Below are 25,125 nucleotides of genomic sequence, written 5' to 3'. Positions count from 1 at the left end.
AGCCACAGTGTTCAGGGGACTGAGGTAATTTAATTAAACCACAGTAACTGAAAGTCATGCATGTAGGAACTGTGTAAAGTGAGGTTTGCCTGTTATTTAACTCATTAAGACTTTTCTACTAAGACAAAACTAATTTAGAGTACAGTAAAAATGTGCATGCATGTTTAAGGTGAAATATGAGACTTTAATGAAACTGTGCTCTTCACCTGCAGATTCCCAGATATACGAGGCATTCTCTGTTGTTAGGAGACTTTAGTGGTAAAGTCTAAGAAGCAGAGCCTTATGGATAGAATGATCCAATACATTACTTGGTCTAAGTTGGCCTAAGAAAAGAATTGATTAGTGTGGACAGGATACTTAGATGACACCATGGAATACATTAATGAGATTTACATTATTTCCTGTGAAGATGAAACAGGTATCTCCCACATAGCTTTCTAAATTTCCTAAAACTTGGAGTAGGTAGCTTTGTTCAAGTGACAATGAGTCAGGGAATTTGCGAAGGAGGAGGAAGAGATTTTTTTTTTTAAAGATTTTATTTATTTATTTGACAGAGATCACAAGTAGGCAGAGAGGCAGGCAGAGAGAGAGAGAGAGAGAGAGGGAAGCAGGCTCCCTGCCGAGCAGAGAGCCCGATGTGGGGCTCGATCTCAGGACTCTGAGATCATGACCTGAGCCGAAGGCAGAGGCTTAAGCCAGTGAGCTACCCAGGGTCCCCGAGGAGGAAGAGATTTAAAAGTACAGAGTTTTAAAAGTGTATGTTCATTTTTCCCTTACATTGCCAAGTTCCAAATGCTTAGTTAGGATAAACAAGACTTTCTTCCTATTCCCTCAGAAGATTTTAAAACTGTTTTTTGACAAAAGTATAAGTATAATAAAACTAAATATTTCCAAGATAAAAACTAAATATAGTGGCACCTGAATGGCTCAGTCTGTTAAGCGTCTGGCTTCAGCTCAGGTCATGATCTCAAGGTCCTGAGATCAAGCCCCCTGTCTTGTCCTAGGGCTCCCTGCTCAGTGGGAGCCTGCTTCTCCACCAAGCATTTCTGCCAGCTTTTCTGTCTGCCTCTGTACCTGACCCTGCTCTTGTTCTCTCTCTCAAATAAATAAAATCTATAAAAAAAAATTGAAAAATTAAATTAAAATCTAGTACACTTATGAGAAAAAAGGTAAGAAAGAATTGACATGATTCATTATGTATTTTTCTGGGGATCTACTTTAGCATTATAGGAAGAAATCTTGGAGAAGAATTGATAACATTCTCATTATAAAACAAGTTTTAAGGCACTGGAAGAATCTGAAGGGGAAAATATTTTCTCCTGTTAGGTGACAGATCCACAGTCTAAAGGTAAGGAAAGAAGGTAAGAGGGATATAGAAACAAAAAATTTCTAGCTGTTACTATACACCACAGCATGTTAAATATTTTTCTTATTTTATAATGTTTAATTGTGATTAAAACCCTGAGAGACAGGTATAAAATAATGCTATGAAAAGGTCACCAGGTTTGGAAAACCCAGATTAACTGAATTCTAACCCCATTCACAGGTAATATGCCAGATATGTTAACATCTAAGAGTAAACATGAAAATGTTAGAATTTGATTTATATTCTTGGCCTAATTTGAGAGCTAACTTCCTACTCCTTAGAAGGATTTTTGCCTTCATAACGGCTCTACCAAACATTACTTGAAGTCTTCTCAGAACCCCCAGGCTCAGTGAACCCTTTTTCCTTTGTATTTCAGTAACAATTGTACATAGCTCTATTAGAGCTTCACCATGATTTTCATTTACATGGTTAGAAGCCATCAAACTGATTTCAAAATCTGCAGACAAGGCCACAAGTAACTGGTGACTGCTAACTTAACTTCTGACTGCTTTAGGTTCAGTTCACTTCTGACTGCTTTAGGTTCAGTTCACTCTTTTTTCTCTAGCGTCGTAAGGGAGAAGTTTAGGCTATTGATTTGAGATCTTCTTTTCTAGTGTAGTTATTTATAGCTATAAAATCTCCCTTCAAGCACTGCTTTTGCTGCATCCCATAAGTTTTGCTATGGTGTGTCTTCATTTTTAGTTATCTCAGAGTATTTTCCAATTTTTCTTGTGATTTCTTCTTTGACACATTGCTTATTATATGAGGCTGCTAATTAAATAAGGTCCATGTATTTGTCAATTTTCCCAGTTTCTTTGTTAGTGATTTTTAAATTCACTTCACTGTGGTCAAAGAACATACTTGGCATGATTTTAATCCTTTTAAATTTATTGAGATTTATTCAATTTCCTAGCATATGGTTATCTTGGTATATGTTTCAAGATAGTGCATTTAAAGAATGTTCATTCTTTAAAAAAAAACCCAAAAAACCATTTTGTTCAAGGGTTAACTGTAGTCAGGTTTTTTTTTTTTTAATCAGTCTGATATCTTTTAATGAGCATTTAGACCATTTATACTTAAAGTTATTATCAACATGATTGGGTTTAAATCTATTATCTTGCTATTTGTTTTCAGTTTTCCCATCTATTCTTTGTTTCTTTTCTTCTTCTTTTTTTAATCTTTTAGATAACCTGGATATTTTAAGAAGACTGTATGACCACTGTTGGCTATTAGCAATGCCTCTTCATTTTTTTAGTGATTATTCTACAGCAGGGGTTGACAAGCTACAGTCTATGATGAAATCTGGCCCACTGTCTGTCTTTGTAAATCAAGTTTTCTTGAAACATAGCCACGCTCCAGTTGTTCAAGTATGATATACAGTTACTTAGGACACAGAGGCAGAGTTAGGCAGTTACAACAAAGACCATAAGGCCCACAGGCCTAAAATATTTACTATCTAAATCTTTACAGAAGAAGTTTGCTGACTACTGTTCCATGGTTTAAATTTAAGAATTAAGATCCAATAACAAAATTTAATTCCTCTGACAATTACTCACATTGTTTTCTTGATTCTTGTTGTTCTTCAAGAGTGTAATAATACAATTATGAATAAAGAAAGCAAGGGTAAGCACTCCAGTCAGCTGTGGAAACTGAAATCTTATCTCTAGGAGAAAAAGAGAGTGAAAAAAAAAAAAACACAAAACATTAAACTGACAGCTAGAAAAAGAATGTTAGTAGCCAAAAGTTGAGTGCCAAAAATTAGTTGTCCCTGCTTTATCCAGGGAATAAGAATATTAAAATGTCTTCACAAAGTTCCTCAAGGCTAGTATTATACTTGAGCAAAATACTTGAAAAGGGAAAGAAAAGCAATCAAGAAATGACTACTCTGTGAGGGTACTTCACATCGGTTATTGCTGTTTGAGGTCACACAACTAGTGTGTGGCAGGCACAGCAGGATTGAAACTTAGAACTCTGAAGGTCTCCCTCTTCTAATACTTGAATTTGCCAGAAAAACACCTTTAGAAAAGGAATCAGAAAAGGGAGAATTGGTCATTTAACATTTTTCAAAGGCTAATCTAAGAAGCACTGCTTACTGGGCTCTCTGCTCAGCAGGAAGCCTGCTTCTCCCTCTCCCATTCCCCCTGTTTGTGTTTCCTCTCTGGTTGCATCTCTCTCTGTAAATAAATAAGTAAGATCTTAAAAAAGAAAAGAAAAGAAAAGAAAAAAAGCACTGCTTAAAAATACTCAAAATAACAAACATCTACACAGAGGGGAATGGTTAAACTATGATATAGTTGCTCTGTGGTATACAGTACATTAAGAATTAAGTTCTAGAGAAAGATTTTATGCTATGGCAAATGTTTATGACTCAAATAGCATGTAGAGTATGATTTTTACATTTATTTTAAAAAGTTTGGGGGTATATATATGTATGAATGCTAAGAAAAAAGACTGGAGGGATAACCACAAAAAGTTTAAATAGTGGTTATCTGGCTAGTGGGATTTATTTTAAGTTAATCACTTATCTATATTCTCTAAATTTTCTAGAGTAAATTCAAAGTTAATATGAAATAAGAATAAAATAATAAATATTTCAAAAGTACTGGCAATTTCTGTCTTTGAGGTTTGCTAACACAAAAATGAAAAACTGTTTTTATGTAGAATAAGACCAAGAGTTTACATGAAAACAGTGCTGTATCTAGGCAAAGTGGGTGGCAAAAGTGAAGAACAACCTGTCTCCGGGGATTCCTTAGTATAAAAAATACAAACAAGAAAACAAAGTCCACTGACTTTTTGCCATAGATTTAGGAAAGGAAATAAGAATAACTAAGAATCAAGCACTGGCTCTGAAAGAAATCAGGATGTAAGAATTTTAAAATCAATACTATAGTTTTCCATAAATTTTGTTGTTCTGTTAGCTTTTATCTAAATTTTTATTTGCAAAAGCAATTCAGAGTCTATTTTTCTGGAGTGCCTGGGTGGCTCAGTAAATTAGATGTCTGACTCCTGGTTTCGGCTCAGCTCATGATCTCAGAGTTGTGAGACTTAGCCCTGGGGTGGGCTCTGCACTAGGCATGGGACCTGCTTAAGATTCTGTCGGTATTCCCCCTCCCACTGCACCCACCTCCCTACCCGTGCACACACACTGTTTCTAAATAAATAAATAAATTTTTCTCTGGGAAATTCTCCCCTTTTCTGTCTGTAATTTTTTAACTTTTTAACATCTGAGCAGTAAAATAAAATGTGGGGGCAACTCCCACTTCTGTTTAAAAAAAAATTTTTTTATTTCATTTTTTAAAAGATTTTATTTATTTATTTGACAGAGAGATAGTGAGAGAGGGAACACAAGCACAGGGGAGCTCGAGAAGGAGAAGCAGGATTCCTGCTGAGTAGGAAGCCCAATGTGGGGCTCGATCCCAGGACACTGGGATCATAATCTGGACTGAAGGCAGCTGCTTAACCAACCGGTGGGAGAAATAGACAGCAATATAATAATAGTAGAAGGCTTCAATATACCACTTTTAACAATTATAGATCACTCAGACAGAAGTACACCAGATGTACCTGATAGACATTTACAGAACATTCCATCCAGTAACAGAATACACATATTTCTCAAGTGCACATGGAACATCTCCAGGATACGTCACATGTTAGCCCACAAAATACGTCTCAACAAATTTAAGAGAACTGAAATCATACCAAGCATCTTTTCCAACCATGATGGTATGAAACTAGAAATCAATTACCAAAAAAAAACCCAAAAAACAAAAACCAAAAAACTGGAAAAATTCACAAATATGTGGAGATTAAGTAACACGTTACTGAACAACCAATGAGCCAAAGATGGAATCAAAAGATAAATCAGGATGTTGAGATAAATGAAAATGGAAATACAACTTACCAAAACTTAAAGGATGAAGCAAAAATAGTTCTAAGAGGTCATTTTACAGTGATAAACATTCACATTAACAAACAATAAAGATCTCAGATAAACAACCTAACTAAATGCCTGGGTGACTGAGGTGGTTGAGCATCCAAACATCAATTTTGGTTCAGGTCATGATTTCATGGTTCTGGTATTGAGCCCAGGTCAGGCTCTGCACTCAGTGAGTCTGCTTGAGGATTCTCCCTCTTCCTCTGTCCCTTCCCTAGCTTGAGCACATGCTCGCTCACTTGCTCTCTCTAAAATACATAAATAAATCTTAAAAAAAAAATCCAAACAACATTAAACCTCAAGTAATAATGAGAAAAATAAAGAACAAATTAACCTAAAGTAGAAGAAAGGAAACAAAGATGAGAGCAGAAATAGAGACTAGAAAGATAATAGAAAAGATTAATAAAACTAAGTTGGCTTTTTGAAAAGATAAACAAAATAGATAAATCAGTAGCTAGATTAAATAAGAAAAGAGAGAGGACTCAGATAAAAAAATTATAAATGAAAGAGGAGACATCACAACTGATACCATTATAAGAGATTACTGTAAACACTTATACACTAATAAAGTGGACAACCTAGAAGAAACAGATACATTGCTAGAAACATACAAACTACCAAGACTGAATCATAAATGGAAAATATAAACAGACCAATTTCTAGTGAAGAAATTCAATCAGTAATAAAAATCTCCCAATAGGGGCGCCTGGGTAGCTCAGTGGGTTAAAGCCTCTGCCTTCGGCTCAGGTCAGGATCCCGGGGTCTTAGGATCGAGCCCCACATAAGGCTCTCTGCTCAGCAGGGAGCCTGCTTCCCTTCCTCTCTCTCTGCCTGCCTCTCTGCCTACTTGTGATCTCTGTCTGTCAAATAAATAATAAATAAAAAAAAAAATCTCCCAATAAAGAAAAGTCCAGGCAGGACTAGATGTTTTCATTGGTGATTTCTAGCAAACATTTGAAGGTGAATTAATAATAATCCTTTTAAAACTCTTCCAAAAAATAAAAGAGGAGGGAACACTTCCAAACTCACTTTATGAGACCAATATTACCTTGATCTTAAATTCAGACAAGGACACTATAAAAAAAAGTATTAAATTCAGAGAAGGACACTACAAAAAAAGAAATATATAGGCCAATATCCCTAATGAGCATAAACGCAAAAATCCTCAACGAAACATTAGCAAACTTAATTCTAGACCATGATTAAGTAGGATTTATTTCAGGGATGCAAGGATAGTCCAACATCCACAAATCAATCAATGTGATACACCACATTAATAAAGCAAGGGAATGGATGTAGAAAAAGCATTTCACAAACTTCAACATCCATTTTTGATAAAAACTCTCAACAAACTGGGTATGGAGGGAATGTATATCAACATAATAAACCTCAAACTCAACAGTGAAAAGCTGAAAGCTTTTCCTCCAAGATCCGAAATGAGACAGGATGCCCACTCACCAGTGTTGTTTCTAACTTGTCAAATTAGAATGAGTAAATATCCAGCTTTTTCCAATTAACCAATAAAAACTCTTTTTGAGTAACTTTCTTAAAAACCTGAGATTCTTTTCAACAGTTTCAGTGAGATATAATTCATATGCACTTCATCCATTTAACGTATAAGACCATTTTGGAATTTGGAAATATCAACCAAAGCAGAATATACACATACCCTTTGACCTTGCAAATCCATTCTGAGGTTTATATTCAAGAGAAAGGTGTCATATTTTTACCTTAAGATATGTGTAAGAATAGAGTACAACAATAAACATAATACTAAACGACTGGAGACAAATGCCCCTGGACAGTAAAAGAAACAAATTATGGGTATAGTTACACAATGAAATACCAATGAGAATGAACTATAAACAGACACAACTACATGGATCAATGTCACAATTTAATGTTGATTGGAAGAAACCAAATACTAAAGAATGCATGTTCTATATTTCTCTTACATGACTTAAAAACAAAACAAAACACAGACAAAACCAACCTTTGGGGTTAGAAGTTAGAACAGTGGTTAACTTTGCAGGAAGATAGCAGCTGGTAGGCATAATGACAGGGACTTCTGGAGTGCTAGTTTTTGGTCTGTTCTGGGTATCTGGTACATTGTTTGTGAAAAATAATCAAACTATATACTTAAGAGTTGTGCACTTTTATATAGGTATGCTATGTCTCAATAAAAAGTTCAAAAGCGAAAACGAAAAATGGTAGAGGCTACATGTAAAAAAATATGAAAACAGAAATTTCATTATAATTGCAGGCATTTTAAGTATCAGTGAGTGCATGGTAGAACGTAGTCTGCTCCTAATGGAAAGTTAATAAAACTACGAAAGCATATATGGTTAAAAATTATTTTTTCTGGTTGTAGATGAACACAATGCTGCTAACAAATGGCAAATCACAGCATAATCCTTGCAGATCAGTGTCTGAAGTCTTTCTGAAATCAGTTTCAAAACATTTAAGTTTTTCATTTTAAAAATATAGTCCTAGATGTGTACTAATTGTTAAAAGTTAAAAGTATTATAGGGCTTCCAACAAAAACCAGCATTCTCTTGCTTCATACCTCCCAACCTCTCTTGCTTCATACCTCCCAACCTGAAGCCTGTTTCCATGAGGTAATTATACCTCTTATAACTATTCAGCAGACTTCAAATTTATAATCTTATATTTAATATGCTTATATTCCTTTTCCTTTATTTTTAAAATTTTAGACATAATCCACTGATTTTCCCCCAGAAGACTTTAGTCCTACCACCACTCATATTTTCCCATCCCTTATCCCCCTAATATCTTAATTCTAACTTTGATTTTGTAAAAATCAGTATTCAGTGTTTTAGTTTTGATGATTATTCTATATTATTCACAGTTAAGCCATGATATGTATTATCATTATATTTTCTTATATAAAAATATTTTTGTTGTTCTGTTTTTATGGAGATTTACGGAGATTTGGAGGTATTTCCTTTTCCCTTGCCTGTCTACTTAACACTAATTTTTCCCCCAAACTCTACAAAAGAATGGTAGAGCTCCATTCTATACAACACATCAAATAATCTTTTCCATTTCATTTTCCTTTTGGAAAAAATGCTTAATGGGGCCCTCTGTCTGCTGCTATAATCCAAGTGGGCTGCTGCACAGCTACTTCCTAGGATTTTGTCATTCACTGCTTCTTGGTGGAACACATTTTGCGGGGTTTTTTTTGCTGTTGTGTGTATGTGTGTATATGTGTGTGTTTCTGTGTGTGTGTGTGTATGTGTGGAAAAAGAGAGCATGGAAGGTAAAGTTTTGTGAGACTTTACCTTCTGAAAATATCTATTGTACTACACTTGATTCAGAATTTTAAGTTAAAATAACTTATCCTGAGACCTTCATGACACTTCTCTCTTCTAGTTTTAGGAGTTGTTAAGAAGTCTGAGACTATTCTGACTCCAGACCTTTTGTGTAAACCTGTTCTTCATCCCTAGAAGCTTTCAGGGTCTTCTCTTTATTCTTGGTGTTCTGAAATCTTATGATATGCTTCGGTGTGGGTTTTATTCACAATGCTGGGTACTGTGGGACCTGTACTTCTAGAAACCCATGTTCTTTGATTAGCAGGAAACTTCTTAAATTATTTCTTTGACAATTTCCTCCCCCTTCATCTTCTCTCTGTTCCTTGGAACTACTTTTAGTTTTTAGGCTACCTGGATTAACGCTTTAATTTTCGTATCTTTTCTCTCCTTCCTTCCCTCCCTCCCCCGCTCCCTATTTTCTTCCATCCATCCAGGATTCCTAAACCACTTTTTGGGAAGTGGGCTTTATCTTCCAAATTTTCTTTGCATTCTTAACTTCTATTATATTTTTGGTTTCTAAGACCAACCTCCCTCCTTCCTTGGCACCCAAATACTGTTTCATGGATGTATTACTTTCTTTTGTCACCTTGAGACGGTAATTTTTTGCAAGTTTTCTTATCCTTATTCCCTCTTATTCTCTTTTCCTTTCAAGGTCACCCCCCCAACCACCCCAGCCCCCACCGACTAAGTTTTGTTTTCATGTAAGAGGCTTTCTACAAACATCTAGTCATCTTTGCCTATTTTTTTTATATTGCAAAGTGAAGCACACAAAAATGTATACTTAGTAAACACCTAAGTGGTCTGATATAAGCAAGGTACCTGCTATTTCTTTGGTAGAACCCAAATTGCTCAAGACTCTATGTCTTTCCTCTTGGACTTGTCAGTTTCTCCAGAGGAGAACCCTCTGTTATCCTATGCTGTCAGCATTCTGGGAGCCAAAGAGTAAAGAAAAGAGAATTGGAGGGGTACAGGGAGAGAGGAGAGTCTTACCACTCAATATAAACTTTCACTTAGTCCCTGTTTTCAGACTAAAGCCTTTATCCTACCCTTTGTTGTGTGTGGAGAACCTCAGTCCTGAGGCGAACCATTTCAGTTTTTTCCATCTCTTGCTAAGTTGAGGAGGAAAAGGGATTTATAATCTAACTATCTATTCCTTATGTAAACTTTCAAAGAATACTCCCCTTTTTAAGCTCTTTTCCTTACTCTTACTTTCAGAATGACCCAAATGCCTCCAAATACTGAGGGTTTCGATGTATAGCTGAAAATGGTTTCCTCTGTGATAGAGTCACTCTCTGCAGGTACTTAAATTTCAGCTCTGTCTGCTTTGCTGTCAGTCTGACCATCTACCAGTTTTCTAGTATCTAACAATCTATTGCCGTCTCTTGCCTGCTATTGTCTCTGCTATAGTTTCTTTGTGTCTTTGTTTACATTTCTTGCTTTCTTTTTTTCTTTTTTAAAGATTTATTTATTTATTTATTTGACACAGAGAGACCCAGTGAGCGAGGGAACAGGGGAGGTAGGGGTAGTGGGAGAGGGAGAAGCAGGTTTCCCACTGAGCAGGGAGCCTGATGCGGGGCTCCATTCCAGGACTCTGGGATCATGACCTGAGCCGAAGGAAGATGCTTAATGACTAAGCCACCTAGGTGCCCATTTTTACATTTATTTCTTAACTATTGTTTTAATGAGATTCAGGAGGGAGTAGGGATAAACACCTTTATTCATTCAACATTGTTTATACACTACTTGCAATGCCCTCGGAATTATTATAGGTCTTGGGGATATAACAGTAATAGAGAAGTACAGAAAACAAAAACAAAGAACATCCCTTTTCTCAGGAGCTAGCATTCTTATTAAGGACAACAGATACACAAGTTTAAAAAAATACAGGTATTCCTTACCAACTGAACTTTCATTCTCTGAATTTAAGAAACAAATAGATTAAGAAACTTTTTTAGAAAGTCCTTTGTTATCTTAACTTCTGCTACTTTCTATCTGAAACTCAGGAACCAAGTAGATTAGAATAATAGATATCCCTTAATATTTTAATTCATTATTAGAATTAGGAACTTAATACATTTAGATAACCAGGGATACCTACATATAAGATTTGGTAGTGATGAGAGCACTAAAGAAAAACAAGCCACAAGAACTGGGAGTGGGCAGGAAGCCCAGGAAGGCCTCTCTAAAGATACTAACCATGTGGCTTCCTAAAAAAAAGACAAGGTCATTTCATATGCAGGTAAAAGTTAGTGCAAGGATTCTAAGCTAGGAGTATGCTGTGAAACAGCAGGGAAACACTGTGGCTGGAGTGGACTGAAAAAGTAGAAAGGTAGTAGGGAATGACAGCAGACAGGAAGCCAGGAGTCAGATCACATAGTATTTGTGGACTATGACAGAAGCTTGCTTGCTTCTTCTTCTTCTTCTTCTTCTTTTTTTTTTTTTTTTTTAAGATTTTTATTTATTTACTTGAGAGAGAAAGAGCGAGCATGAGCAAGGGGGAGTAGCAGGCAGAAGGAGAAGCTAACTCCCGGCTCAGCAGGGAGCCCAACACTGGGCTCCATGCCAGGACTTTGAGATCAGGACCTGAGCCAAAGGCAGAGGATTAACCAACTGAGCCACCCAGGTAACCAGATGCTTGCTGTATTCTGAATGGGATGAATGAAATGGGAAACGAGGCTTTTGAAGGTTGTGTTTTAAAAACCTCACTCTGGGGTGTGCCTGGATGGCTCAGTGGGTTAAGCTCTGCCTTTGGCTCCGGTCATGATCTCAGGGTCCTGGAATCGAGTCCCACATCGGGCTCTCTGCTCAGCGGGGAGCCTGCTTCCTCCTCTCTCTCTGCCTGCCTCTCTGCCTACCTGTGATCTCTCTCTGTCAAATAAATAAATAATAATAAAAAAATCTTTAAAAACCTCACTCTGGCTGCTAGGAATAGAACAGACTACAGAAGAGGAGGCAGACTGGAAAAGGGGAGATTAGCTAAGAGGCTACTATAATCACTCAGGTGAGAGATTAGCAGCTTGACTAATTCTTTCTGGTGCAAATGGTAAAAAGAATCTGACTAGATTCTCAATTTACTTTGAAAGTACAGCTGACATGCTTTGCAGATATGGAAGGTGGGGAAAAAAACCCAATCAAGTATGATTCTAAAGTCTGGGGCCTGAGCAAGTAGAAAATTGGAGCTACCACTTTTTGAGACAGAGAAACCTGGGAGAAGAGCAGATAAAGCAGTTTGGTAGGATGGGGAAATAAATATTTGGTTTTCATAAATATAAGTTTGAAATACCTAGTGGATGTCCAAGTGGAGATGTAGAAGGGGCAAGGAGATATATAAGGGTGGATGATAGTGGAAAGATCTGGCCTAGAGATTTAAAATTGGGACTGGTAACCATACAGACAATATATAAAGCTAGGTGACTACAAGATATTACTTAGGGAATAAAGGTAGAAAAAAAAGATGTTTGAATAAAACCCTGGATAACTCCATAACTAACTGGTCAGGAATGTGAGAAAGGAGTCATGCAGAAGAATCAAGAGAAAACGGGGTTTTAGAAGTTCAGAAAATGTGTCAAGATGGAAAGAGTGACCAAATGTTATCCTGCTGCTGATAAGCTGAGCAGGAAGAGATGTGAGAACTGGACTTGGCTAAGATGGAGTTACTGGATACAGTGGAGTGACTGGGGCAAAAGCCTAGCAAACATGAGTTTAAGGCAAAATGGAAGGAGAAGTAGAGTGAGAACAGACAACTCTTTCAAAGAGTATTTCTTTAAAGGGAAGTAACAGCAAGAGGGGAATGTGAAATTATCTGAGTTTTTGTTTTTAGACTGAGAGAAAGATTTTTATCTGGTAGAAATGGAGTAAATAAAGATTTAGTCAGAACTACAAGTTTATGTGAATTTTTCATCAGGATAGTAAAGACTTACACCCTCGAAAGTTCTTGGCTTCTTAATTAGCCTTTACTGAAAAAGATTTATGACATATTTTGATTCCTAAAAAATTCTTCACTTATAATAATGTAACTAATTTCAGAACCATAAATATAAACATAAGACTCCTTAATCCTCATGATTCTCCCTTTGTATCATTTAGAAATGAAATAAAGTAAAATAAATGGCTTAATATGTATTTAAATATGTTTTCTTTTGCATCTTCTAAATATTGACACTCTCTTTTTTTTTCATATTTCTCTCATGTCCTATTACTAGCAGAAATGTTTATCACTAAGACTCTTAATATAAATCAGTATGGACCTAATTTTAGAAAAAACATCCCAGTCTATTTTTAATCAGTGAATGGAAACACTAGCCTTAAGTGGTCATTTTCATTCATATCCAATTTTAAATACAATATGGAAGAGAAGGATGCCTTTCAGTCTCTAGTATTTCCTTTATCCTGAATTTACACTGACCTTTTAGTCTTTATGGGCTTCTTACAGAAATTAAAAAAAAAAAAAGATCAAAGCTAATGCACCCAGATGATCTACGTAAACATAGTAACAACTTCCAACAAACAACTCGATATACTCAGAAAACCCAGGCATGTTGTAACAAAAGCAACAGAAGGAATGGTAGACAATTGTAATTGCTTCAGAGAGTTGACAGTTATAATTGCTCAGAATAATACCAGACACTAAATAGACTTGAATTCTAGACTGCCCGAATTAACAGGTGAAGAATGGAAAGAAAGTTGTCTATCTAAACAAATAAGAGAATTTTGTACTGCTTTCTCTTTACGAGTTTTCAGGATACTAGTATAATATTCACTTCCAATTTCTAATGTCTTCTCACTTAGCATCGTCCATTCATTGCTTCACGGTGCCTTTATCATACCCCCAATCCACTAAATTTGGGTAAAACTTAAGATAATTGCCAAGTATAACCATGAGAGAAAAAAGGAGGGAGGGAACACTTACTAACCACCATCTTAATTAAAAGCAATTTAAAAAACCATAAGGGAACAATGACGTTAATGAATAGTATTATCCACATATGTTAATCAGTGACAAGCTTCTGAAATTCTAGGGGTATGCTTCTCCAGAAAAGTCTAGGAAATGAGTCTAGGAAATGCAACCTTTAATTGCATTATAACTTCAATGAACTTCAATTCTCAAGCAGAAATGACAAAGGGCCCTAGTTACTCCTGAGAGAAAAGTGGAATAATTTCAACTGCATTCCCGTTTTTAGCTTAATAGGATTGATAAGAAGTGCTCATCCAAAAAATGCCATTATTTGTTTTATAATAACAATACTTAATAATAGTTAACTAACAGGTCACATTTTTGTAATTTATTTATTATTTGGCCAATACAGCTTACCTGGTACAAAATACTCTGTTTGCATAAACCAGTGAAATTCCAAATGAAATCCCAAGTGTATGGCCTTAAACGTGACAAGGAAAATCAAATAAAGAACGGACACTGTGCCTGTGAGACAAAATTCAGAAACCATTTATCATCTTTGTGTATTTTACAGATTATTTTAAAGTTAAGCTTTGTTTCTAAATTTCAGCGAAGTGTGGAAAATTATTGTTCTCATTGATCATTCCCACTAAAACCCAGGTGGGATCTAAAGAATAGAAAGAAGCTACATGAGTTTTCAGAAAGCAAAACACTATGTAGTAGGCCTAAGAACTAAATGAAGGTAGCTCATATACTGAAGAACGCAAAACTGTTTATTTAAGAGCTGAGTTAAGTGGAGGATACATGCAAAAAAAAAATCCATTACAAAATTGTAAGATTACACAGGAGGAAAAAAGCAACATGAAACTGACCCTTATTCTTTGTATCGCAAATATTAGAGATGGTCAAAATGCTGGAAAAGTCTGTCACAGCACTTACTATAAGATGGTAAGAAAGTAAAGAAAGAAAAATAAGAAAGAAAAGATGTGGCTCATAAGACTATTTGAGAAAGGTGATAAGCCAAATAATCCATGAATAATATGAACTAGTACCTAGAGAAGGGTTTGACTGGATAGTACTACCTGCTAGATGATAAGATTACAGATTCCATTCATAGCTACTCATACACAGGGTGAAGTGGGTATTCAGAATTTTTAGTCATCTAGAAGTTAGAGAGTTTTCCTCTTAAGGAATTAAGTCCAGTCATTATGGAGTAGAGTCAGGAGATTCTAGTGGGTTTCTTTCTATAGGAATTACATACTAATTTCTGTAAAGAGGCTATAGTTTTAAAACAGGGAAAGTACCAAAAAAAAAAAAAAAAAAAGGCAAAAGCAAAATATTCTTAAGGAGGTAGAGAATAATCAACCTGGTTACAAGTCTAGTGATTGTTTTAGCAAATACATTTCCCAGTTTATATGCTAATATTAAAAGATCTGTTCCACAGGAAAGTCGGCAAGCAAATCAGGAAACCACAAATAAGCTATATAAGCTCTACTATGGGTTTGCAGAGTAGCTGACACAGAAACAATAAAAAAAAAAGAGGCCAAAGCTTATATTCCAATTCTTGATTTTCTGTGTATGTCTGTGGCAGTCTTGCAGAGAACCCTATTGTGAGGCAGAGAGGTATAAAGAAACTTACCTCCTCCTTTGGTTTTCTGAAAACCCCAAAAGCTAACTCCTTGATGTGATGAATAATCTAATTATTTTATACTCTACACTGCCTACCAGGAGATAAGAACTATAGGGAGGAGGTGAAACCCTATGGATTATTTGGGGTTATCAATTTTTTATGACTATTATCCTTATTTTTAGTTAACCAGATCTAAGTTTTCATTGGGGATTCCTTTTGTCATTTTAAAGTTCAGTATTGCAAATGAAGATGGGATAAAAAACATTTCTTTAATGATGCAGAAATCTGTGAAATTTCTTCAGTGATTTCAGAAATTTCTGAAAAACTGGACTCATGGTAAGAAGTCTGTACTTTTAAGGAGGCAACAGTGTTCCAGTAAAGAAAAAGCAATGAGGAGGACAGTAAAAGCAAAATAAACCTCATTAGGGTGAGTTAGAGAATGATATCCCAGGTTGAAAGCCAGGTGATAATTCTGTGCTATACTCTTAAGTAGAAACTGTAGGAAAAAATATTCCAGTAAATTCTTAAGTTTCCAATCCTTAGTATTGAGATTCCCTGTATTATCCAGTTTGGATCTCTCCTCCTGAAATCTTAATCTGTTTCCTCTAGTTGTACCCACCAAGGAAATGAGGAACAGTGGTTCAGTCAGGCTAGAATAGGACAACTAATAATTCATCTTCTAAAAAAAAGAACCTGGGCTTGAAATGGTCATCTACATTTTTCTCTGCGTCAAACTCCAAAAGAAAACCACAAAGCAGGGTCACATATAAGTGAACAAATTAAACATAGGTGAATAGGCCTGGTAGGGAACTCTCCCCAGCCAGATCATACTTCCACAGAATCCAGTGTGAACTCTATTACACAGAAGCTCCATAACACAGTGTCTCAGCTTACCTAGGATATTAAATTTTGAAAAAAATGAAGGAGATTTGAAATTGAGCAGTGGCAGAAGGAGTCCTATGAGGTAAAAGGGCACTGTCTTGGACTTATTCCACCACTTTTCAAACTGTTCGAGTCCTGTGTCATTGGCATAGAAAATCATAGAGCCATTGTTGGGATGGTCGCCACTCCCAGCACTTGGACAAATCACTGCAACAGAAAAGCATCAGGTTAGAGAAGACCACAAAGAATACAAAATGGCTACCCCAGAGACTGACACTTGCTCTACCAACCTCAACTTGTATCATGAATAAGTTTCTGCTTTCTGGAATAAAAAATAGAGGTTTATATTTGAACACATTAGGAAACTTTTACTTACAAATAATTAAAGGTGGGAGAATCTTAGAAAATTCTGAGGTATATCCTTAATTTCTATGAGAAGCTACAAAATTATCCTACCAACTATCTTTTGGTTCCATTGCCAGAGAGAAAATACTGAACGGAACGGTATTTGATCTTATTTATACAATAATGTAAGAAATATTCAGGGTGACTGTTTGCTACCTTTGTGCTAATAACCCACACAAAGTCCAAAGAACAGGTCTGTTTCCTTCTTTCTTTTTAGAGGGGGGAGGGGCAAAAGGAGAGAAGGAAAAAGACAATCTCAAGCAGGTTTCATAACCAGTGCAGAGTCCAACATGGGACTCAATCTCACAACCCCGAGATTATGACCTGAGTCAAAGTCAACAGTCAGATGCACAACTGACTGAGACACCCACCCACCTCAGAACAGATTTCCTTAACAATAAACAAAATCTATGGGTTTGGAATAAAAAGTGGACATCATTGAAACAGATGACATGTTAGTGCCAAAACCTAACTTGCTTATAGCTTACGAGTCTTGAATTCCAGCAATATGGAATAACTCTCGTGTGAGTTTATCACATTTTATAACAGCCTAATAGCTTAGATGATAGCCAGAGAACTGCTGAGTAAAATACATTTTTCCTAATGCTGATCTTGAAGTGGCTGGCAATTTCTTCTGTTAGGAGAGATGATAAAAATCATTCTATGTTTCTAATTTCACAATACTACTTTCCTTAATAATCAGCACCTTAAAAACAACTCTTAATGCTGGTGAATAATACTCCTAATAAGTAACAAGCATTCTCATCATTAGCTAAAGAGAAAATGATATATTCATTTTAAGTTCTGTTTTTAATTTTATTCTCTATCCATTATATATTTGGCATGCCACAAAGGCAAACACTTACTTTTCTTGCTTAGTCTGCTTTTTAACATGTATTTTTTTTTTTTCTATGTCTGGACAGAAGTAAATAAACTTGAATTTTTTTTTGTGCTAGTAATTACAGTGGAAAACAGCACAGGCTATGGAACTAAACTGATTAAATAATGAATCTTGACTCTTTCACTTAGTAGTTGTGTAACTCTGGGTAAGTCATTAACTTCTCTGTGCTTTGGTTTTTCCATCTAGGGAATGAAGTTAACATAATCTACCTAGCAGTGCTATAAAACTAGAAGTGCTATAAAACCATAAAATACCTACAAGTGCTATAAAACATTTAGGATAATGCCTACACACAGTAAGTATCCAATAAAGGTTAACTATAATTTTACATTAACTGAAATGGATTGTTTCATAGTATTTAACACATTATTCAAAGAGAAGAACGCAAACTAAACTGACTTTGCTGATGGTACTCTCCAAATCATCAGTGTAATCAGGAAACTTATGAACATATTTTAAAGTTAAACCAAAATATGTTAGTGTTTAAGTATTCAAAAGTGTGTGTGTGTGTGTGTATCTGTCTGTCTGTCTGTCTACAGAAATGCTGGTACTGCACCCACTCATTTGCTAGTGTTAATAAAACACAGGTTAATGAGTTTAATTAAGGAACAAAGACACTGAACAGTAAACACTGAAACATTTGCTTTAAGAGAGGAGAGACTTCCATCCGTTCATTATATCCTCAGAGCCTAGAATAGTTCCTGACACATAATAAGCTTAATAAATATATGTTGAGGGGCGCCTGGGTGGCAGAGCTGGTTGAGCTGTTGACTCCTGGTTTTGGATAGATCATGTTCTCAGGGTGGTGGGATGGAGCCCCTCATCGGGCTCGTGCTCAACATAGAGTCTGCTTAAGACTCTCTGCCCTTCTCCCTGGCAGTCTGCTCTCTCTCTCTTAAATATATAATTACATTAAAAAAAATATATATATATAGAATGAATTTTCTTCTCATTGATCAATGTGTTCCTCCATTGGAATGATATCAATTTAGTATCTCTGAAATCTAAATATATAAATCTAACATAAAGATACATTAGAAATCATAACAAAGATAAATTAGCATTTCTGAAATCTAATACTCTGAAATCTAAATCATTACTACATAAAGCTTTGGGTGATGTTAAAGATTAACAGTAAAACTGTTAAGAAGGTTACATTAACTTTTACTTTTCTTTTTTTTTTTTTTTTTTTAAGGTTTTACCTATTTATTTGAGAAAGAGAGAACAGGTGAGAGGGAGAGGCAAAGGGAGAAGCAGATGCCCCACTGAGCAGGAAGCCCTACTTGGGACTCTATCACAGGACCCTCAAATCATGACCCAAGCCAAAGGCAGATGCTTAACTGACTGAGCCACCCAGGCACCCCTACATTAGCTTTTAACATTCACTTTCCTCATGACTGCCACAGTAGATAAATCCATAAGCCACAAAGATTTATTTTTAACAAATTAATTAAAGAAAACCTTTCTAAGAAATTAAGATTTTTTTTTTAAAGTAATGCTTTCAGTTTATTTGTCTGTATTTACTAACCTTTGTTCATTATTAGGAAATTATTTTCCAGGATACAGACTTGTGTATCTTAAGCATTAGTAAATAATACAGCAAATGTCTAAAAAAGTTAACAACCTGAGAACTATGCTTCTAGACTTCCAAAACAATTAGCAAAGATACAAGCTCTTAAAAATATGTATTGACTATTTATAGGCAAACATGGATTCTATAGATGTGAGCTACCATTGTGAACTGCATAATATAAACTCAATCTTGTTTAGCTCACATTAATACAACCTTTCATGGAGTTTCTTTTTTTGAAACACATTGGTTGCCATCAATTTAATAATGGCTCAGTTAATATAATGGTAATGATGTTGCACTAATTATTTACCTAAAATAAAGCAATATGTTCCACCTTAAATTCCTTCTGAAGCAAAGTGGAAAATAAAAAAACAAGCTAAACTTTAAATTTCAAACACTTACCAGGGTTGCTATCGTTGGTACTCAGTACAGCATCCGTGTCATTGATGTGATGAATAAAATCTAAAAATTACAGAAAAAACACAGTTTAATATCAAATGAAAGATGCTAAATCAATCACCCCCTAAAATCTTTGATCTACAAAAATCGTTTAGATCTACTGTGTGGTAATATTACGTAGAACACTGAACCAAGCCTGCTTCATTATTAACCAGCTTAACCACTCTCAGCTTTCTTCTCTACTTACAGGAATGATGTCATGGGCTTCAGTTCCCACTACGGAAAATTTTTACATGATTGCAGATTAAAAAAAGAAAAAAGATCTACCTACACAGCAGAATTTAGTTAAAGCCCTGGAATCAAGATAAAGTATACAATTTTTTTCTTCTACTCATACTAGTTGATATAAGTATAGTTACTTATATAAAGTTCTGAAGCCTGCAGAAGGTGAAAACCAACACTTAAAACAGCAAAACTTATTTGGAGAATCATGTAAAGCTTTCATAAAGTATTATATATGTTTTAATAGACTGAGGATTATGTAATAATTATTGCTCACATGTACCACTAAGTTATACTAAAGGAAGTAGCAAAGTATAAAGCATATGCAGAATGGGAGAAGATATGTTCAAGTGACATATCTGATAATGGGTTAGTATCCAAAATCTATAAAGAACTCATCAAACTTGGGGCACCTGGGTGGCTCAGTGGGTTAAAGCCTCTGCCTTCGGCTCAGGTCATGGTCCCAGGGTCCTGGGATCGAGCCCTGCATCAGGCTCTCTGCTCGGCAGGGAGCCTGCTTCCCTTCCTCCCTCTCTGCCTGCCTCTCTGCCTACTTGTGATCTCTGTTTGTCAAATAAATAAATAAAATCTTAAAAAAAAAAAAAAAGAACTCATCAAACTCAATACCTAAAAAACAAATAATCCAATCAAGAAATGGGCACAAGACATGAACAAACATTTTTTTCAAAGAAGACATCCAGATGGCTAATAGATACATGAAAAGATATTCCACATAACTCATCATCTGGGAAATACAAATCAAAACCACAATGGGATACCACCTTACACTGGTCAGAATGGCTAAAATTAACAACACAGGAAACAACAGATATTGGCCAGGATGTGGAGAAAGGGGAAACCTTTTATACTGTTGGTGGGAATACAAAGTGGTACAGCCATTCTTAACAGTATGGAGGTTCCTCAAAAGTTAAAAATAGGGACACCCGGGTGTCTCAGTCTGTTAAGCGGCTGCCTTCGGCTCGGGTCATGATCCCAGGGTCCTGGGATCAAGCCCCACACTGGGCTCCCTGCTCAGCAGACAGCCTGCTTCTCCCTCTCCCTCTGCCTGCTGCTCTGCCTACTTGTGCTCTCTCTCTCTCCCTCTTTGTCAAATGAATAAATAAAATCTTAAAAAAAAAAAAAAGTTAAAAATAAGACTACCCTATGACCTAGCAAATGAATTATTAGGTATTTACCCAAAGGACACAAAAATACAAATTCTAAGGGGTACATGCACCCTAATGTTTACAGTAGCATTATCAACAATAGCCAAATTATGGAATAGCCCAAATGTCCATTAACTGATTAATGGATAAAGAAGATGTGGTGAATACATATGTGTGTGTGTGTGTGTGTGTGTGTTTGTATACATATTACTGGAATATTACTCAGCCATTAGAAAGAATGAAATCTTGCCATTTGCAATGATGAGGATGGAGCCAGACTGTATTACGCTAAGCAAATTAAGTTAGTCAGAGAAAGACAAATACCATATAATCTCATTCATATGTGGAATTAAAAAACAAAACAGATGAACAAGGGGGAAGGAAAAAAAGAGGGAAGCACTGATAAGAGGCTCTTAAGAACAGAGAACAAACTGAGGGTTGATGGAGGGAGGTGGATGGGGGATGGGCTAAATGGGGAATGGGTATTAAGGAGGGCACTTGTTATGATGATCACTGGGTGTTACATGTAAGTGAGGAATCACTAAATTCTAACCTGAAATCAATATTACACTATATGTTGACTAGAATTTAAATAAAATTTTGAAAAGAAAAACAAAGTATCTGACTGCTTGACATCTCAAAAAAAACCATATGCAGATATCTAAGCATTCAAATCACTCTATAGTTAATGAGAGAATGGATTAAGAATGTGTTTTCTTGTTAGACTGAAGTTACTTTATTCTTTTTTTTTTTTTTAAAGATTTTATTTATTTATTTGACACAGAGCGAAAGAGAGATCACAAGTAGGGAGAGCGGCAGGCAGAGAGAGAGGAGGAAGCAGGCTCCCTGCTGAGCAGAGAGCCCGATGTGGGGCCCGATCCCAGGACCTTGAGACCATGACCTGAGCCGAAGGCAGAGGCCCAACCCACTGAGCCACCCAGGCGCCCTGAAGTTACTTTATTCTGTTTGATGTTAATCTTTTATGACCTTAGTAAGCCTTAAGTGTTTAATTTGAAAGTTAAATGATATGATAAAAAATGCTGGATTAGATTTTCAGGTCATAAAGTAAGTTAAGTATGTATGAATTATTCACCTCCACTGTATGCTTGTCAAGATAAAAGAGGGAAGAGTAGTGCTCTAGGCTTTTGTACTATCTTTAAGGGTTATTAGTGATAAGATTAGAGGTGATCAGTTTTTATCTATTTCTTGATGCCAAAGACTCAAATAAGGCTTGTAAAACCTTAACACCAAGTATGGTAGGGTGAATAGTCTACCCTCAAATCCACATCCATAGGAACCTTAGACTGTGACCTTATTTGGAAATAGGGTTATTAAGTTATATAATTAAGATGAGGTCATACATGTTAGGGTAGGCCCTAAATTCAATGACTGGTATCTTTAATAAGACACACTGAGGGAAGATGGCCATGTGAAGACAGGCAGAAATTGGGTGATGCAGCCACAAGCTGAGGAATGCCAAGGACTGCCAACAATCAATCACCAGAAGCTAGGAGGAGATAAGGAAGAAGTATTCTTCCCTAAAGGCTTCAGAAGGAGTGGAGCCCTAGTGACACTTCAATTTTGGATTCCAGTCACCAGGACTGCGAGAGAATAAATTTCTCTTGTTTTAAGCTGAACAGTTTATGGTAATTTGTTATAGTAGCCAAACACATCAAGGCTCAACAAGGACAGTATGAGGAAAAAAAACAAAACAACAACAACAAAAAAAACAGACTATAGGCTAATATCTCTTCTGAAAAGACACAAAAGTTCTAAATAAAATAGTAACTCTATTCCTCTTGAAAATAAACTGAATCCAGTAAAAAATGAAAAAAATACACATTATGACTGCTAAACTAAGTTTATGTAAGAATATAAGAATGATTTAAATAATACAAAATGTATTCATTTAACTTATCATAATAACAATTTTAAGGAGAAAAGATTGGGGTGTCTTGGGTGGCTCAGTTGGTTAAGTATCTGACTCTTGGTTTCACCTCAGGTCATAATCTCAGGGTTGTGAGACAGAGCCCATGCCTGGCTCTGGGCTGGGCATGAAGTCTGCTTAGCATTCCCTCTCTCTCTCCCTGTCCCTCTGCCCTGCCCCACCCTGCTCACACTCTCTCTTTCCTCTCTCTTAAAAAATAAATAAATAAATAAAAATAAAGGAGAAAAGATTTATGATCATCTCAAGGGATATAGAGTATTAAATGTCTGATAAAATCCAGTACACATTAATAGAAATTCTTAAGAGAATAATAGGCAGGAACATCTTTAAATTGCTAAAGGGTATAACCAATATCCCACAACAAACTTAATATTTAATGGGGAAAGATATCCACAGGAACAATATAAGGATGTCTACCAGAGACATTATCTATATACCTTTATACTTTAAAAAAGATAAACATGTATAAATATGTGTACATATAAACATATATGTTGTGTGTTTGTGTGTGTATATATATATATAGGATATATGTATATAAATATAAATGTATGTATATAGGTATGAATCATTTAAAGTAATAACTGGATGGGTGGTTTTCATTACTTTTGAACGACATAACTGTCTAAACATAAAATCCAGAGTGAACCTATAAAATTAGAATCAATATGAGTTTGACATATTTGCTAGATTCAAGACAAAGTTTCCAAAATTAATTAGGTTATTTTATAATAGCAACAAATAACTTGAATTTTTATAATTAACAAATATTGCACTACTTTCTGGGACGATGGAATGGTTTCATGAAGGTAGTATGGTTACATGGATTTATTCATCAAAATTGTATGGCTAGGATTTATGTGTTTCTATGAATGTAAATTCTATCTAAAAAAAGGAACTATATCTATAACAACTGAGGTGGGGAGTGGGTATACGCATAGATCTTTTTTTTTTCCAGTGGATAAGATAATGACACCAAGGGGGGAAAAAATCTGTTCGTAGGCAGTAAAAACTTCTTTTTACATATAAAGCACAAATATACAAATACACAAAGAGTTTATAAATGGATAAAAGTATGTCTATGATATTAAAAAAAACTGAATCAATTATATCTTCCAGAATTACAAATGACTTTTTACTTTATTTATCCCAAATCCAGAATTTAAGGCTGAAACTAAAACATTGCAGTAGTTACTGTATCTGAAAGTAACTACTGTTAAAGCATATGATATGGATACTTACTAAAAATAAACCTTCCAGTATTAAAAAGAAAATTAGACATAAGCACCCAATAAACTATCATTGCTCCAATGAGAGATACCAAGGAGAAAAGGAGACTTGACCACTGTCCAAAGGAGCCAAAATAGTATCTGCAGACATCTGGATATTCCCAGGTACTGGTATCCACTGATGCTAGATAAAACAAGAGAAAGAATAAAACAGATGTTACTAATATATCCATTAATCATAATCTGTGTTCCCCCAATTAACTCAAAATATTTAGCAAAATATTAAGAATAGTCCATCACCAGATATTAGAACACAGAATGATGTAACAGAAATTAAAACATTACAGAACAAATATGTAAAAAGATACATAGGTCAACAAAATAGTAGAGATAATATAAGAAACAGATTACAGTATCATAATATTTTGCAATTAATAAAAACAAATGAAAAATCATGGCTAAGCAAAATCATGAGTAAGAGTCAAGATATTATTCAATAATATTTGGCATACTTAAATGACATATGGGGGGAAGTTTTCCTGAGTCCTAATTAATTCAAAAATTAAGTAAGTTAGAAGACAATATAAAAATAGACCTTGAAGGGTTATCCTTTTCTATCAAATGAAGAAATAGAAAAACAATGGAAAAGATCAGTAGATATAAACAAACTCATATAATACAAAAGCCATTCAAATGTTGAATGGAAAAGAAAATTGACAAGAAATAATGGTTAAAGGGCTAATGTCTACATCATACAAAAAACTTAGAGCATCAAGGTATTTGAGGATAAATGGGAAAGGGGTAAGAATAAATCATAAAATTAAGAAAAAATATACACCCCCTCAAAAAAAAAGACAAAATATACATTGCTTAATAAAGCCCTCCCCCTCAAAGACAAAGCCTGGTTTCTTGATTCAAAATTGCTAAGATTCACCTAAATAATGTAGGGATATTTAGGTCCTAAACTACTTTAAAACAATCTAAAAAGGTAATTCCCTGATCCAGAATTTACAGAGATGAGCAGAGGCAATGTATTACTAAGCTTTGTGAATTCACTAAAATGGACATGTTCATATTTTCATATTTTTCTAGTTACATTTTCTACTTTAAAGAGATTCTAACATTTAGATCTCTTGGTGGGGGATAGATCAAAAGTCACCATTAACTGCTAAGAATCACAG

General features: G+C 35.3%; 1 protein-coding gene across 8 annotated transcripts in view; it reads right to left on the bottom strand.

Moving 5' to 3' along the window:
- SLC38A9 (solute carrier family 38 member 9) overlaps positions 1–25,125 on the bottom strand; it is an 80,189-nt gene that overhangs the window by 16,090 nt on the left and 38,974 nt on the right. For all 8 annotated transcript variants that reach the window (XR_004284004.1, XM_032336220.1, XM_032336218.1 and 5 more), the window contains 5 exons: positions 23,958–24,128; positions 19,323–19,382; positions 16,054–16,248; positions 13,947–14,054; positions 2,923–3,029 (listed from right to left, as the gene is read on the bottom strand). Coding sequence is in view for 7 of the 8 variants with exons in the window: in XM_032336220.1 (XP_032192111.1) it covers positions 2,923–3,029; positions 13,947–14,054; positions 16,054–16,248; positions 19,323–19,382; positions 23,958–24,128 (641 nt within the window). In the remaining variant the exon portion in view is untranslated. The remainder of the gene's footprint in view (positions 1–2,922; positions 3,030–13,946; positions 14,055–16,053; positions 16,249–19,322; positions 19,383–23,957; positions 24,129–25,125) is intronic.

This window comes from Mustela erminea, chromosome 3, assembly GCF_009829155.1.
Source record: "Mustela erminea isolate mMusErm1 chromosome 3, mMusErm1.Pri, whole genome shotgun sequence".
Lineage (NCBI taxonomy): Eukaryota > Metazoa > Chordata > Mammalia > Carnivora > Mustelidae > Mustela > Mustela erminea.
Note: the sequence above shows the minus strand (reverse complement) of the source record. Positions and strands in the feature narration are given on the sequence as shown.